Genomic DNA, 18,498 nt, shown 5'->3' on the forward strand with positions numbered 1-18,498 from the left:
TGTACTATGGGGTAACAGAAATGTTCCAAAATCCAGCCCCTGTTACACTGGGAATGGATTCGTAGTGGTACGTGGTGACGCCCCTGGCGGGAACTTAGAGAATAGGCTGTCTTCTCCCTGTGACCTTCGCACGAAACTTGCGTATGACCATCGTTATAGACCCAGCCTCCTGGATACGAAGGAATGGACTATATCGAAGCGTATAGCGTTGAAAACGCTCAGATTACGCTGACGGAGCCCCCCAAATGCGTGAGAAGTGGAGGATGGAAATGGGTAGTGAATCGTTGCGCCTGTTCGAGTGCGCTGTGCACGCTGGTGTACGTAATTTCTTCAACTGGCGGCTTTTACCATAGGCAGTCTCCTCTAGACGGGTGGTTAGCAATTCCACTTTAAACTAAACCGCGGCCGGAGCGGATCCGGAAGTTTCTACGCTGGGGGAGTCTCAATACTCTGAGAGATAGGGAGTGCGCGGGAAACCAGGCTGATGTATTTCGACTTAGGTAGCCCTGTGGGCGCGGTATACGGTTCGATGCTTGATGCGGACCCGACCACTCGGAATGGACAAGCGGGGAGCGAGGTTGTCTTCGTCCCCGAGGCTGAGCTGCTCAACACCAATGCTGCGGCAGTAACAAAATCCTGTCGTGCGGAGGTTCGTCAGCTCTCATCTTGAGAATCAAAACGTCCAATAAGGCCTGAACGGCTTGGATCCTCATTATCCTTTTAAGGACGACCGAGTATACAGGAAAACAATGTACTTTATGATGGCTTTTAGACTCAAATAGCTCTTCCTTACTGTGGTTATTCTTTCGACTTCTTTGTTTGTTCTATCAGTAAAACTGATTCTACTAGTTATTGGTAAATTGTGTCTAATACTCATTTTATTTCAGGTCCTTGCATATTTATCTGTCACTTTTATCCATTAGTCCATTAATACCGTTTTAGCTTGGTTAATTTTGAGACCTTTCTCATTTTCATTTTCTGTTAACATTTTTTGCGATACAACTGTATCATCCGAGAATCTTAAATTTGTTAAGCGGCTTGCTTCCATGTATGTATTAACCTTGTTTCGCGTTCCCTTCCTATTGTAAACCCCTGAAAATTTGTTCCAACACGCAGTTAAAAAGATTTGATCCAAAACGCACATATATAAGACAAAAATAACTGAAGCATGATGATCCAAAATGATAACCAGGCTAATATTAGCGGGCCCTCCACACGATCTCTTCTCATTGTTCTTCCAGTTCTTCCATTGCTTAAAAAAATGGAGTGAGTATAGTAATTAAATAGTTAAAACGGACAGTTCTATTCACAAACTGGTTTTTGAGTGATCCGGATGTAGAGCAGTAATCGCTCATTATCACATTACGCATTGTTTTAGTGGTCCGCTTGACATTTGAAAAATGGCAAAAAAGAGGGAAAATTCAAAAGGTGGGGTTGAGATAGGAACTTAGTGTCCGAGTGGATCGAGATCACGATAGCTCAAGTAGTAGAGCAGCGGCGTATCCAGCCGAAGATCGTGGGTTCGAATCCCGCTCGTGACACTGACTTTTTTATCTCAGGTTACTAAAAACCTTAATTAATTAAATTACGCAAGCCTTCCGGTAACTCGAAAATTGGATCACTACAAAACCACTTTGCGAGAAGTCCCATCCTTTTTGATTATTCGTATTATTCGTTCGTTACTGTGTTTTTCTTTAACTAGTGTGAAAAATATCTTTCTAAATTTAGATTTGATCAGGTCTTGACAATTTGAAACGTCTATCAAGAAAGCGATTAATTTTTGTGAAGTGTTGCTTAATTTTTGTTAATGCTACATAGGAAAGGTGAAATTTATGCGTTGTTCACTGGGCGTGTTAAGTTTGTTTGATTAAATTATATAAGCTCAACTCCATTATATATGAACCTATCTAGGGTTTTCGCAGTCCAGGGTCAGACCTAGGTCATCTTACCACCGAGTTTAGGCTCCGGAGCTGTCGACAACCAGGCCATTCAGCCCCCAACGCATCCAGTTTTAAACATAGACGCACTCAAGGATGTTTCAATTGTCAGGATATTATATTTATTTAAAAACGGTCAGTGTTTTCTGTAACCGAGCCATGCTTGACTACTTTTCAATTTTAATAGAGAAATTATGTATGATCAATCCAATAAAAATATTGTGACAATTTAAAACGTCTTTCTAGGAAAAAATCAATCAATCACGGGTGCTTCAATTATTGTTAATTATTATAATATTCTTTTTTTTCGTTCAGTCGTTTTAAACTCTTCGTGACTTCATGGACCAGCCCAGGCCTGAGCTTCTTGTTGACCGACACCATCCCCAGTTCCCCCATGGTTGAGTCCATCATCTCCAGAATATCTAACCATCTTACCCTTGGTCGACCTCTCTTCCTTTTGCCTTTCAGTTTCTCTAGCATCAACTTGTTTTTCAGAGTATCCGGCCTTCTCAATGTGTGGCCTGAACTTTAGTCTTGCCTTTAATATCTTTCTCTTAAATGAACAGTCTGTTTATTTCTTGGAGACTCGTTAGATCTTCTTGCATTCCAAGGCGCTTAAGAATTTTCCTCCGACACCACATTTCAAAAGCATGTATTTTTCGCTCACCCTTCCTTATGGCACTTCGTTGTCAGTGTGATATCTCTGCGCTTAACTATTTTAACAAGATTGGCCATTGATGATTTCCTTCCAAGAAGTAGACATTTTCTAGTTTCCTGGCTGCAATGCTCATTGTACGTCTGTAAGAATTTTTGCACATAGAAATACAAAGTCTGTCACTACCTCCATATTTTTTCTCCCTCTATTTGCCAGTTAACAAAGCTGGTTGCCATTATTTTGCTTTTTTGAGGGTTTATTCTTTCACTTTCGACATAACGCTCCTCTACCCCTCCTCGCTTTCAGCTATCAAAGTGGTATCATCGGAAAACTTCACTATATCCAGAACATATCGACAATTTTTAAATATCACTTTTTTCACACATGAAATTCCTTCCCATTTTAAAAAATTGTACCAGAAAAAATCATTCATTGGTTCTGGAGATATTGAATTTTTCCTTCAGAACTCGATAATTTCAATTTATCAATATAACTGATTTTTGCTGTTTAAAATTAGGTTTAAAAAAATCATTGGGGGGCGTCGGTGGCCGAAAGGTTGTCTTTGACACGGCGCTCATCACTGTAAGGTAAAGGTCCCGGGTTCGAATCCAGCGGCCCTGCATTCGAATCCGACATACTTGCAAATGGGCTTTTTTTCAAAAACACCGGCACCCTGAGGGTTTATATGACTTCTGCTGTTGCGAACCCTCGTAAAAAAAAAAAATCATTTCAATTAAAATTTTTAAATTTCCCATTTTTTTTAACCAGTCACACGATAAATTGAATTTATTGTATTTTGAAGAAATACTTAAATGTCGACAGAACATACCGACGAATTTTTAAGTTTCTGGCAACATCTTTAGGACAGAAAAGACTTTCAAAATGTGTGAATTTTTTTTTTTTTTTTTTTTGAAAGGGTGCCCACGTAATATCCAATTTCTAATGGCAAATCGGTTTTATCAGACCAATAACAAGTTTGCCAAACTATTAAACGTCAACTTATCGAAAAATTTAAAAAATATTAATAATGTGTGTTTCTTAGTGACATTTATCATAATTTGTTGAAACAAAATATTACTAATAATATTAATAATCGTAGCCAATTTTTGCATGCTTGTTCAAATTTTAATCAAATATATATCTTTATGATAATTCTTCTAAGCTGTAAATTTACTAAAAATTTGTTTGTATGACTCAGAAAAAAGTTATGACAATTATTAAATAGCTTATTTAATAATTTATCTAAAAGTGCTTGGTTTTTAATTAATATCTGATTTATTTATCAGTAAAATACATATTTTTCTGACCTTTTCTTACGCAGAAGTAAATTTTTAAATATATATATTTACAATAATAACAAAACGTTACAAGTAAAACTTCAATTATGAACTTTATTTGCCTGTGATATTTTTAATAAATATCGGAAAATATAATTTTCTCAATCGTTAAACCGTTAATGGAAACCGATCAGAGGCTAATGTTGTAATGAAATCCCCAATTACGATATCTCAATGAGAAATTAATCCCTGGAGATATGACGCGTATGGGTAATGGCCCGATACTAAATTTTTTTTTGTCATGGCACAACTATTAATGTTATAAAATGGATGCTATCTATCTATATATATAAATTGAAAATCAGTAAACCTTTCCCATAGATAATTTATATACATTTGTCTTTCTCCATTGAGGGCAGTAAACATTTGGAATGATAAGAACATTTGAAAAACAGATTAAATTCTTCAAGCAGAGTTTGCCCTAACTATTCAAGAATTGTTGGTCCAAAAAATTACAATGACAAAAGCAAATTAAAAATCGACTAAATTTTAAAGAAGTTAACTAAGTCATAATCGTTAAATTAATAAAACAAAAGCTTTATTTAATCACGTATTTTTTTAAGTTTAGAGAAAATATATTGTGTTTTTATATTGATAAAAATATATCAATATCTAATCAACAATTATATATCGAAGGAGCCGAGGAATACTGAAAGAATATTTAGATAATACTCGAAGCACAATTTTCACATTGGGTCCCTACACGCTCTCTATATAGAGCCAAGGAATAGCGCCGTTTAATTAAGTGGGACTTAAACCGTTTCTTCCAAAAATATGAACATGGGACCCCAAATAGTCATTAATCATCACCCTTTATACATATTTTATAACTAATTTTAATTAATTATACCTTCTATATAGGGTCTTGGTTGAACGGAAAAGTCACGAACCTTTTCGTATCAACCAAGAACTTAAATAAAAAGTATAATTAATTATAATAATACGGTCAATTATGGCTACTACGGATAACCTAACTGAGGTCGTCGATTCAATTATCCACCATCACTCACCCTACACATTCACGCTAATAAATGCACTCAACTTTAATAGACACAAAAGGGAAAACAGAGTGAGATTAAGTACTGACTGCATACAATAAAAGCAGCCCAGTTCAAAAAGTCGAAACACCGGACCAAAATAATCCAGCACAATTCTCATATTTGGATGGCATACACAGACACTCTATGTAGAGTCAAAAAGCGCCATCCTTTTTCCATCCGGGCGCAACGAACCTTTGCACATACTGTATAAATAATTTTAACTGACGGTGGTCGATTCAATATCTCAAACTAAACATTCAGGGTAATAAACGCATTCACCCTTAATATACACAAAATGGAAAACAAGGGAGATATCTACCAAGTACTATATACAATAAAGCAGTAATGTTTTTTCCAAAAATCTAAACATGAGACCCAAATAGTCAAGCACAATTAACCTCGCGCAGCGACAATATCGTAATCAATGAAGTTTACTGATATGCGATAATTGCTAGTTTTTTTTGTTTTTTTTACTCCAAAATTTTTATACATCCATTTTTTTTACATTATTGCATTATTATTCTGGGAGGCTAGGATCTTTACCCGGCTTAGCAATGGGTATCACGACCGACTCCCTCCAGTTTTCAGGATAATATCCCGCACCCCATATTTCGTTAAATAACTCCAAAAGCTTTACTTTTCCTTCTGGAGATAGATTTTTAATCCTGGAGTACGTGATTTCATCATTTCCCGGAGAAGATTCTTTCACCGAATTCAGAACAAGATCCAGTTCAGCCAGAGTAAGGGGTTGTGTTCCAAACTTCTTCTTCATCAGTCGCAAAATTTAAATCGTTTCTTTCTTCCTCCTCCTTTATCTGCCTGAAACGCTCCGAATACCAGCTGGAATTAGAAACAGATTCAAAATGACGAGCTATACGCTCAGCAATTTGAAACTGTTCTGTTATGACCATGTCTTCTGCACGAAGTATTGGCATAATTGGGGGTTTTCTTTTGCCCGAAATTGCCCTGATCTTCCTCCATATATCCGAGGATTCCATACGTGGTGTTAAATTGGAAATTAAATATTTTACCGAGTTTTGTTTGGCTTCCTTTATTACTCTTCTTTCTTTCGCTCTGGATTTACGGAAGTTTGACAAATTTTCATCAGTCGGAAACCTCCGCAGCCGTCTTAGGGCCTTTTTTTGCCCTACAACAAGTTCGCATTCCCTATTCCACCACGGAACCCAGTTACGATATTATTATTATTATTATTATCGTATGTTCCACAGTCCTCACAGTACGGTGACGGAATTATATTCAGCCTGTTGAGGTATCCCTGAGTCCGTGTTTGGATCGTAACCTTACCATCGTTTTGCAAATGGCCTTGTTTATATTATTTTCTTTTGTGTGTGGTGATTAGTGACCGTTAATCGATAATTATTCAGAAATCGTGAGATGCGGTCTGGTGTGATGTAGGTTTCAGAAAAACATTTTCTTTATCAAGTGTTTGTCTTCTATGTAATTGTACCATGTAATTCTTCTTGTCGTGTTGAGAGTGACGACGCGCAAGAATGGCACAATTACGCAGAAGACAAACACTTTGAGCCCTGAAGATGATCTCAATAAAGATCGAAATGTTGGCACGATAAANTCATTGCTGAAAGTTTAAGGATCTCGATGATAACGTAGCCCGCTATGAACAACTTTTTGTCATTACGAAGTTTTTGAACAGAGCTATGACAATCTGTACATAAGACGAGAGTTGGGAATTGCTTGTCATTCGCATACTTCCTAGCTTCCCTTATAGCAATCAATTCTGCACTATATATGGATAAGTACTGTGGAAGTGAAAATTGAATAATTGCTAGTTGAAAACTATTTTTCTACAGCTATGCACAATTCACACAAACGGTTGCTTTCCAACACGCTCTCTATAGGAAGCCAATAGATGGGAATATTAAATTAATCATTACCATTTATACATACTTTAAAACTACTCTAATCTATCTACGTATTATATTCCATCATCGATCCTCTCATACTAAACCAGTCTCGCGCCAATAAAGACACTCAATCTCAGAACAAAACCAGACATATCACCGTCCTGTCTTCTCCAAAAATCGGAACAGTGCTCGAGCAAAGTTCTAATGCTGGGTTAAATTCTTATTCGAGGGCTGGATTGGACACGGCGCTCATTACCGTAAGGTAAAGGACCCGGGTTCGAATCTCGCGGTTCGGCATTTCACCCGTCATACTTACAAAGTTTCAAAAACGCCGGCACCCCGAGGGTTCCTATAACCTCATAGTTGAAACACCTCGGTAAAAATCTTATTCGCTCTCTATACGGACAAGGAATGACACCCTTTTTAATTATGTGAAGCTCGTCGACTTTCTTTATATAAGCTTTGGCACAAAAGTATGTGTCCATGTGTCTCTTTCAATGCTCTTTTTAATTATTTTTCAAAGTGTAATGTTCTCCAAAGGAGATCAAGCGGCAGTAGCCTCGCGACCTGTTGGGCAGCGTGACAGCACGTAGATCCTACTAGAAGGGGGTAGTAGGTTACCAGTGATTTTTCGCACCCGTGTGCAAAATTTTCTTTTGGTTTATTTTTCATTTGCACGTATCAACAATATTACTTGTAGTAATGTTATTAGTGACCGATAATCGATAATTATTTAGAAATCGTGAGATGGCGGTCTGGAGTGATGTAGGTTTCAGAAAAACATTTTCTTTATCGTGCCAACGTTTCGATCTTTATTGAGCCCTGAAGATGATCTCAATAAAGATCGAAACGTTGGCACGATAAAGAAACTGTTTTTCTGAAACCTACATCACACCAGACCGCCATCTCACGATTTCTAAATAATTACTTGTAATATAAAAAATAAAAAAAGAATAGTCATTTTGTGTTAACAAATGAACCCATTCTCGAGTAAAATTTTACAATCAATGTATTATCAGGAAAATATGGTTTAAATTAAAAACAATTACAGAAATTATTTTAAACACTTGTTAATAATTAAAATACTCTCCATCACTCTCAATACACTTCTCCCAACGTGAAGGCAACACCCTCTGAAGAGATTTTGAGTCTTTATTATTAACAAATTCTGTAAACGCATTTTCTAACGAATTTTGATCAATAAATTTTTTCATGTTGTAAAACATTGTCCAGGTGTCTGAAAAAATGGTAGTCCGTAGGCGAGAGATCTGGAGATTACGAAGTGTGAAGGACCTCATAACCAAGTTCCAACGGTTTTCGTGTTGTCACAGGCCGAGAGTTATCGTGTGAAAAAACCGGGCTTTTTCGATTGACCAAAGATGGCTTCAATAATGCCAATTTCTGGTGCATTGCTTCAGTTTCATTGGCCACCTCGTTCCCTTGATTTTACTGTCATGGATTTCTACGTTTTGTAATTCCCAAAGGAGAAGGTGTACAATTCAGTAGAAAATCCAGTGGTGTTCGATTCCAAAACGGTGTTAACCCTGATAGATATTTGTGTTATTTCTCAGGTAAGGTAATGTTTCCACGGAAAAACTAACAAAAAAATCGCAACTAATCAGGAAAGGAAGATAGGTATAAGGACTACACGTTGGAAGTTGTTGCAAACAGGGTGTATCATCACCCAATTGTTTTTCTCTTTATCTGGGACACCCTGTGTTTATAAAATGTAGGTTCATTATAAAATGCATGGGGGCGAGCGTTGTCGTGTAAAAGAACCGGCCTTTTCCGATTGACCAAAGATGGCTTCAGTAATGTCAATTTCTTGAGAGTAATACATTTCGGCATTGATTTTTTCGCCAGAATTCAAGAATCTGTTGATCACCCACCAAAGGAGTCATCTTTTTTATGAGTTGTCGGTGCTTTGGAAAATGTGGTGCTGCTTCTCCTTTGTCGAGCCACTCCCGAAAATATCTGCTGTTGTAGAGAATTCAGTTTTCATCAAGAGTTCTATCCAGAAAAAGTTGGCTGATGGGCAAAGACTATGCTAACTGAAACAAAAATCCTCGAACGTTTGTTCTGGGATTTTCTTCGACCAAATCTCGCAGAACATCATAATCTAGGGAAGAAATCCTTCCACAACCTTCTTTGTCTTCAACGCAAAAGTCTCCCCTCGAAATTTTTTAAACCATCTCTGATGATGCTCTTGCACACTGCCATACTTCATTAATGCTTCTGGGATCTCTGTAAGTTCTCGAACAGATGTTCTGGGATTTTCTTTGACCAAAGCTCGCAGAACGTTATCTAGGGAAGAAATCCTTCCACAACCTTCTTTGTCTTCAAGGCTAAAGTCTCCCTCTCGAAATTTTTTAAACCCTCTCTGAACGATCTCTCGAAGTTCGGAAGCTGGGGTCATCGGGATGAATCCCAAGACAGAACTGACTGTAAACCTAGGTAAATATACTACAGTTTTCCAATAGGAATACATTCCCAGAAGATAGCTATTTACTCTGACAGCCAGACACTTAAGGTCCTATCTTCATGCGAGGCGAAGGCAAAGAGTGTTTGGAACTGCTTGGAGGCCCTGATGGAATTCATTGTCACCAACGACCTGACTCTGGCATGAGTCCCTGGACATTCGGGGCAGAGAGGCAACGAAAAGGATGTTCTGGACCCAGAACCCTACTGCGGCTTAGCAGCCTGCCACAAAAGAGGATACATCGTAAAATGGATGCTTAATGAGTTCAAAACCTGGTGAACAATACCACAGGTATGACGCACGCGAAGAGATTTATACAAGGACGCAACCGCAACGGAACCAGGATTCTGGTTGGACTCTTGACAGGGAAATACGTTCCCGCATACTCGGTCATCCTAAAAAGGACTCTGAGGATCTTTAACGTCCGCACCTAGCCTATTCGGCCTTATCGGACGTTTTGATTCTCAATATGAGAGCTGACGCACCTCCGCATACGACAGGATTGTGTTACTGCCGCAGCATTGGTTTAGAGGCAGCTTAGCCCCGAAGGGCCAAGACAACCTCGCTACCCGCTTGTCCAGTGGCCGGGCCTGCATTAAGCATCAGACCGTATGCCACGCGCAAAGGGCTACCTAAGCCGAAGTACATCAGCCTGGTCTCCCGCGCACACCCGATAGAGAAGGCGACTCTATCTCCCAGATGGGACCCTAACCATCCTGACAGGGCACTGCCACTTAAAGGCGGGTCCAGACGGGTGTAACGTGTAATGTGGATTATGTGTAATTTAGAGTGAACAGTGTGGACGGCAAACGAACTCAACGCGAATCATGTAAACGCGAATCTTGAAGAGGGGGCTGTTCCACTCAGTTGCTACGAACATGGTATAAACCTCAAGCGACTGTTCGTCACTCCACATCATGAACGTCCACACTACACAACTGCCACGAACGCCGTCCAAACGAGAACTGCGAGCGCCTTTGTGTTCGCACAAAAAACCGACACCCCGATGGATCCGGTCGAACGGTTGGGCGAGCGTTACATGTAATGCTCGTAGTAGCGTCCACACAAAGAATTCGCCTTGCATTACGCGTTACGTTACGTGTTACATTACACTCGTCTGGACCCGGCTTAAGAAAGCACATGCACCGGATAGGAGTACAGACAGAAGAAACACTGTGCAGATACTGCCAGAAAGAGGAGGACACCGCAGAACACATTTTATGTTTCTGTGAAGATCTATGTAAGTGCAACTAGGCCGGGAAAAAGCACAAGCAAGATCCTACACTAAGGAGCAGCTGGCAAAGCTGTGGAGGCTGGTTAAATAACCTGAAGCTGGCCAGTGAGTTATAAAAAACAAGGGGGCACAATAGATCTATTCAGGTCGAGGTGCAATAGACCTTGTGGCCGCCTCTTTTATCCCTATCCCTCCCTCTCGAATTTCTTTAAACAATCTCTGAAAACGCTCTTCCACACTGTCATCGTCCCATACTTCATTAATGGTTCTGGGATCTCTGCAAGTTCTCGAACAGTTATTCTGGGATTTTCTTCGACCAAAGTTCGCAAAACATCATCTAGCGAAGAAATCCTTCCACAACCTTCTTTGTCTTCAAGGCTAAAGCCTCCCTCTTGAAATTTTTTAAACCATGTCTGAACGATGCTCTCTCATGCTGCCATCACCCCAGACTTCAATAATGTTTCTGGCCGTTAAGCACCGTTCCGATTGTTTTTATACTCTTGAAACGAAATTACGCAAAATTCACGAGTTGATATCTTAGTAAAGACTGAATTATTCCCAAGTACCGAAATGCTACTGAGGTAAACAAACATTTGGAAGAAGATTAAAATGTGTTGACATTCTTACAAAATAATAATCCATTAAACATGAACGGTTTGTTAAATACAGGAGTAATTGAAAGAAAACATCTGCATTATTTGCCGGACAACATAATTTGTATTTTATTTTTTTATTTTGTTGTATCAAATGTAGCGTACATAAAAATCAGGATTAACAATGCAAAATACACCGAATTATCGGTTCGAAGGTTATGATTGTATTTGACGTAATTGTTTATAATATTAAGGAATAATTATGATTAGGAATGCAAATTTATGATAATTTATGCCGGGCTGTTGTTTGTTTGGCCCCGTAAGTTAATGTCCTTGCTCTTGACCAAACTTACGGGTGGTAACAGTCTTTTTATTTATGACACTTCTACCTGACACCCTCATTTCAATAAAATTCGTCGTATATGATTTACAAAGCTCAGCTATTATGACGAAGTTCACGCACGATATTTTTCGCATAATAAATTTGAATCCTATTGAACAAAGTGCGAGTACCGACGGTTTAAAACAATCGGGATTTTCAAGGCGCTCCCCCCTTCCAATGAAGACCATGTGAACCGGAATCTGCACAAAAAAGATTAATTTGCTGAAAGGAAACTTGTTTTTTGTTCTTTTCTAAAAGCGAAATAACTTCGCTCTCCTGCTCAATTCAGTACATGACCTGCTGGAGGTTGAAACGGCGTTCGGATTCATCACCGGCATCAATCGCACAGCGATGATAGTCCTTTATGTTTAACTTCATCATTATTTTCAAACACTATGAACAAGGAATAGGAACAAAGGTATGAAAATCCTACTCCCATCGATCAAACATAAATTTTTTAACAAATACCTTTCACTTCTAAATTCAATTGTTATAATTAAATATATTTCCGGTTTTATTTATTCTTTTCAACACAATAAACACACAATCTATCATTTTAAATCGTACTGTTCCTAAAAAATTCATCACCTCCCCGTCGCCGATCTTTTCATTTGATCTTCAGACAAACGTATTTCGGCCAAATTTTCATTGCAAGTGATAAAAATCAAAAATTAAATGCGATAATTTAACTTTTTAAATTAAAAGTGTCTTCAACGATTATCCGTTGTTAGTGTCTATAATTGCATATCTATGTATTTATGTATTTGTTATATTTTTAACGTTGAAACACTGAATAATCGCTGTTTTACATGTCAATTGTTCTTTTTCATATTCATATAATTCGTTATCAATAAATCTTTTCAATTAGTGCCTTATATATTATAATAAAATATGTATATTATATATGACAGCGAGTAAAAATCGCTGTTCCGGTACCTCAGGGATGTTAGAAATTTTTAAATGCATATAATGTATGTCTGGGTTGGTTTTTCCCTTTTTCTGAGGCAGCGACCCTACTGGTCATTTAGGCCTTGAGACAGTGCGCCGGCGGCACCGCCGAGACACACCACCGGACCCGAGCCCCGCGGCACCCGGCACCAGACCGGCCCCGCAACCAAGGACCCTGACCGCGAGCCCCGCCGCACCACCGATGTTGGGTATATGGGAGCAACTATATAACTAAATTTTATTTATTAGTTTCGTTTTAGCCAGAAAGTTGAATATGTTATCTATGTACGGTGAATTATAGTTCCTATGTATATTGTTGGGAATTTGGTAGTGGGATCTAGCAGAGCATAAGGGGCACTCAATTAAAATGTGGATTATAGTGATAGGTGATTTACAAATTGGACATGTGGGTTTGGGTTTTTTTTTCGAGGAGGTAACTATGGGTGAGCCGGGAATGACTATTCGTAGACGGGTTAACAGTGTATCTTGTTTTCGAGAGGGTCTGGATGAGGATTTCCATTGTTTGATATCTTTTTTATATTGAGAAGCTTACTTCCAGTGCATGCAACCCATTCCTGCCGCCAGGCACCCCAGGCGAGTCGCCTCAAGTGGCCACAAAGGTCACTGTAGGGGACTGGATTGTGTTTATGTTAATTTACTAGAATGAATGTAATTTATTAGCGTGAAAGTAAGGGGTTTTTAACCCCGCGACGATCGATATCGATTACTCTGGGTTGAGTGTGTCGTCTTGAGAAGTAATTTATTAACGTGAATGGATTGGGTTCAAGCCCCGAGAAATATCGAGTACTTTGAATACTTAATTTACAATATGTTCAGGCTTCTACGGTGATGTACATACGTATATGTATTGTCTGTTTTATATCTATTCTGTAGTCGACAAATTGGGGTACAAACGGGACGCTAGCATTCTAGAATATCTTCTTAGTTTTCATATAAAAGCTGGTTCAGTAAGCTCAATGGCTGCAGGCTGAAAAATATAAGGAAAAGAAGTAAAAAAAACACGCTGAAGGCCGGCGATGATTTCAGCTGTTTGTTGGCCCCTAAACTTCTCCCACATTATATAATTAATCTTAAAACTTATTCATGCTCGTGTAACTATGTAAAATTTAATTAAATTGAAATTGTTTTTATGTCTGGTAAAGTAATTTTCTTTCATTATTTTTCCTATAAGCTTTAGTTTAAATATATAATTTTGCAGAAAATTTTCTATTTTCGACTTGAATTGTACGTTGTTTTTTTATGTTATTGAATTGCCTAACGTAAAAGTAGTTAATTTTACCCTTCAGGAAATTATTCTTCGGTTTTACAGATACAAATATCATCACTTTCAATGATATTGGACATTATCAGTGAATACCTAAACATTTTTATCAGTTATTCCTTCAACACCAAAGCACAAGAAAATTTCAAAACGTTTCTACATTTTGAAGTTGAAATACTCCAATTGAAATCAACTTTTCGTGGAATATTCTTGTGTTTTCTTGATTTTAGTTTTATATTCGTTATTTTTACATGGTCTACTTAAAAAAAAAAATGTTTGTTATTAGATTTGTTTTTTGGTTCCGTGGTCTCTCTCTCTCTCTCTCTCTCNCTCTCTTCCATCCATCTTCGTTCTCTCTCCCTCTTCTTTCTCCTCCCTCCTCGCTCCCTCTTCTCTCTCTCTCTCTCTCTCTCTCTCTCTCTCTCTCTCTCTTTATCTCTCTCCTTCCTCTTCCATTCTCTTTTCTACTCTTCATTCACTATGGAAAAGAAAATTAAAATTAAAAAAATGTTAAAAAATAGATATATATTTTTTATTATTATTGTCATGTCACATTTTATATTTAATTAGTTCGTTCTGTGAGAATAAAGTTTAAAATCGACTTCTTTACAGATATTTCTTTTATTTCTTACAGATGTTTTTACATCGTAACTTGATAATAGTTTGAATTATCACCCCTCCGCCTCTGACACTTCTATTTTCATAAATTTTTAATGCCAGTGTAAAAAATCACTTCTACCAGAGACAATAGCATAGATTGAACTTTTTTTACTTTCTGTTACCAAACTCTGTTGGTGGAAAAATATTATAAACCAAGAAATTGTTGTCCTACTGATAAAAAAATTAATATTATCCAAGATTCACAACTACTTACAATATTAGTGAAAGGTTTTTTCTCTTTTATGTGGTTTTCAAATGGTGGGAAAGCCTAATCAAAAAACACCCAATCCAAACTAGTAAAAGAATTGCACTTTGGCACTACAATTTATAATGAATAAGCTTAATACTATTAGACAAAAATATATTATATATAATTAATTTGTCTAAGTAACCATTCAAAATAATAAATTGATAAATAGTCGTAAACATATTTAATTATTGGCAATATGAATAAATATTTATAAAGATTTTAAAATTATTGAAACCAAACTAACTGCAATACATTATTCACACTACAATTAATTAAGGTTTTTAGTTGAGATAGAAAAGTCAATGGCACGGGTGGGATTCGAACCCACGATCTCGGCTTGATACGCCGCTGCTCTACCCCTTGAGCTATTTCATTTGTCGCTGAGAATCAAATAGATTACACGACATTTGAGAAATGGCAAAAAGGTGGGGTTGAGATGGGAAGTTAGTATCCAAGTGGATCGAGGTCACAATAGCTCAAGTGGTAGAGTAGTAGCATATCTAGCCGAAGGTCGTGGGTTCGAATCCCGCCCGTGCCATTGACTTTTTTATCTCAACTAAAAACCTTAATTAATTGTAATATATTAATTGGTCAAGCGGACCACGAAATTAGTGAAATTATTCATACTAATTTGTTATCTATACTTATTTTGATTTTCTTTATGTTTTTGCAGATTGTAAAATGACAGCTGTAATAAAATATAGCGAAGACCTATACAAATACATGTTCATAGAGAAATCTGGTATGTTGTAATAAAAATTATTTATTTAGATATTTATTTTATGTCACGAATTGTTTTTATTAGATCCAAGGGCGAACCAGTACTTTCTTATCAATTCACCAGGATTACTCGCTTCAATACTACTGTTTTATTATTATTTTGTCTATTATGGAGGTAGGCAGTGGATGGAAAATCGGAAACCTTTTAATCTTAACACATTTATGGTGGTTTACAATGCCATTCAGACAGTAGCGAACATGTATATTTTTGTAAAAGTATGTCTAGTTATTTAAAATATTGTTGGATTTTTTTTTCTTTTGTTTTATTTTACAGGGCATGAAACTGCTGATTGAGTTTGATGCGCCGTTTTCATGTCTGCATCTAACGACCACCACAACTCGTCATGACTGGGAGGTAGTCACTTCTTAAAACATTGGGTGTTGGTAAAGACTCTTCCACCAATAGTTTTTTATACAATTAGTTTTTTTTTCTTATAATGTGTATATAGAAGTATAGTTATAAGTATAATTTGACTTTATAAGAAACTATGTGTTTGGGTCAAAAATTCCAGGAGAATCAAACCTACAACTGCAGGGTGGTTGCTGACCATATACCTAAAATTTTTTTTTTTTTTTTTTTTTTTTTTTCAAAACACTGACATAAGGGGGTGGGCAAGGGAGTTTATTTAACCTCGCCGTTGAAATATCCTTGTTTAATTTTTTTTACTTTATTTTAAAAATTAGTGATACATATAGTATAGTGTGTAAAAATTGGAAAAAGGATATAGAGCTTGTCATTATTTTATGATTTATTGTTTTGTTTTTTCATGTTCTATCTGACTTTTACTATGTAGTAGTAGTAGTTTTAATTATCGTAAGATTTTCTCCAGTTTTCTGTGGGGTGATGAACCTGTAATTTGATCATTACCAATCATTTTGGCCTGATGTGTTTTCGCACTTTTAGTGTTTAGTCTGTCTGAAGATGGCAAAACACATACTGCAATGCTTGTTAACAATCAAATTAGTTTTGATTATCTATCCTGTGATGTCACATATATCTATTGAAGTTACTATCCCATAAAGCATCAACTTTAAATCTTAATCTTTCCTAAAAACTTAAATTTTTCCATGTATCATATGCTATTTATGAACAGTTCTTTTTTTTGTTTTACAGGTCGTATCAACTACGTATTTATATTTCCTACTAAAGATTTCAGACTTAACTGATACAGTATGTATATAAAAAACATTTACAATTTACAAATCATCATCATTTTATTCATCTTTCATAAGTTTCAGATATATTTTTAACTATTAAAAAATTAATCTGCATTTAATCACCATTGATTGCTGCTTAACTAATAAAATTTAAACTTTTTTGCCTTTTCTTGACTTTATGAAAAAAACTATGAAATGCTATTTTATTATTAAAGGTTTTTATGGTATTGAGGAAAAATTACCACCAAATCAGCTTTCTCCACGTTTACCACCACATCGGAATGGTTATTGGAACTTGGTGTGTAACCAAATATATACCAGGTAGTTACAATTTTTTTCACAACTTGGACAGACTGTTATTAATTGTTTGTTTAGTAAAATATTTCAAATACCAATGATTTAAATCCTTACCTTTACAAATGTTATTTTCAGGTGGCCATGGCGCAGTTGTAGGCATAATAAACGCCATAGTCCATATTGTAATGTACATGTATTACTTAATTTGCGCTCTCTATCCCCATTACAAAGCAAACATTTGGTGGAAGAAGAATATCACACAAATTCAAGTGGTAAATAAACTGCAATACTTTATCGAACAAAAAAAATTTTTTTTTTTAATTAAGAAAATGCAATAATGATCGTAAATAAAGGGGGAATGCAGTGACCATGTGATTAGTCTGACTTATATTTGCCATACTAGTGGTTCTGGGTTCAAATATCAGCATAGCACATAACTTTTTACTTGAGAATTGTACAGTGGATTTTCTCCTCAGCCCTGACACTAAAAGGATATTTGATCATTCAGCCCTCCTGTACTATAGGAATTACATTACTTTAAATAATATATTTTTTTAAACACTTAATACACCCAAAACAAACACAATAATACAAAGAAATAACACCCTCTGTAATTTTTGAGAGTCTGTTTTAAATTATCTATAAATTCTTCTAAACATTGCTAACAAATGTGTACATTGGATTTAAATTGCCTTAAAATACCAAACACGATCATTTAATATTGTATATACAATTCCACTAATTTCGTGGTCTGCTTGACCAATTAATACATTACAATTAATTAAGGTTTTTAGTTGAGATGAAAAAAAGTTAATGGCACGAGCGGGATTCGACCCCACGATCTTCGGCTAGATACGCCGCTACTCTACCGCTTGAGCTATCGTGACTTCGATCCACTCGGACACCAACTTCCCATCTCAACCGTACCTTTTGAAATTTTCCCTCCTTTTTGCCATTTTTCAAATGTTGTGTAATCGGATTGGATTCTCGACGACAAATGAAATGGCCACGGAGAGCTTTAGTGAAGTATAATTCATTTTAATTCATTAAATTCACTAATTTCGTGGTCCGCTTGACCAATTAATACATTACAATTAATTAAGGTTTTTAGTTGAGATGAAAAAAAGTTAATGGCACGAGCGGGATACGAACCCACGATCTTCGGCTAGATACGCCGCTGCTCTACCACTTGAGCTATTGTGACTTCGATCCACTCGGACACCAACTTCCCATCTCAACCATACCTTTTGAAATTTTCCCTCCTTTTTGCCATTTTTTTGCCATTGTATATATATTGTTATTTCAGATCCAATTTGTCGTTCTGTCTATACATCATGCAGCAGCCCTTTTTAATCCGAGCTGTAACTACCCGAAGGTCCCTCTTGCAATTTTCATGTCCCAGGCTCTGCTCATGTTCGTACTGTTCTCGAAATTTTACATTAAAACTTATATCCAACCCAAGAAGAAAACTGCCTCATTGAACGGAAACGATAAAAAGCAAATGTAACAGAAGTTACGATTTATATATGTACAGAAATATTTTTTTATGTTGATTTTTTTAATAAAATTGTTTGTTTTTAAAA

At 36.6% G+C, this 18,498-nt stretch overlaps 1 protein-coding gene across 1 annotated transcript; it reads left to right on the forward strand.

Annotated features, from left to right (window-relative positions):
* The first annotated feature begins 11,135 nt into the window (after positions 1 to 11,135).
* LOC106665443 (elongation of very long chain fatty acids protein 1-like) lies at positions 11,136 to 18,498 on the forward strand. The gene is made up of 9 exons (XM_014391857.2): positions 11,136 to 11,146; positions 12,549 to 12,697; positions 15,354 to 15,422; positions 15,486 to 15,676; positions 15,735 to 15,815; positions 16,575 to 16,631; positions 16,834 to 16,939; positions 17,051 to 17,187; positions 18,222 to 18,498. The coding sequence occupies exons 1-9, from the start codon at positions 11,136 to 11,138 to the stop codon at positions 18,420 to 18,422; spliced, it is 1,002 nt and encodes a 333-aa protein (XP_014247343.1). The 3' UTR covers positions 18,423 to 18,498.

Source organism: Cimex lectularius, unplaced genomic scaffold (genome assembly GCF_000648675.2).
Source record: "Cimex lectularius strain Harlan isolate CLEC.00 unplaced genomic scaffold, Clec_2.1 scaffold37, whole genome shotgun sequence".
NCBI lineage: Eukaryota > Metazoa > Arthropoda > Insecta > Hemiptera > Cimicidae > Cimex > Cimex lectularius.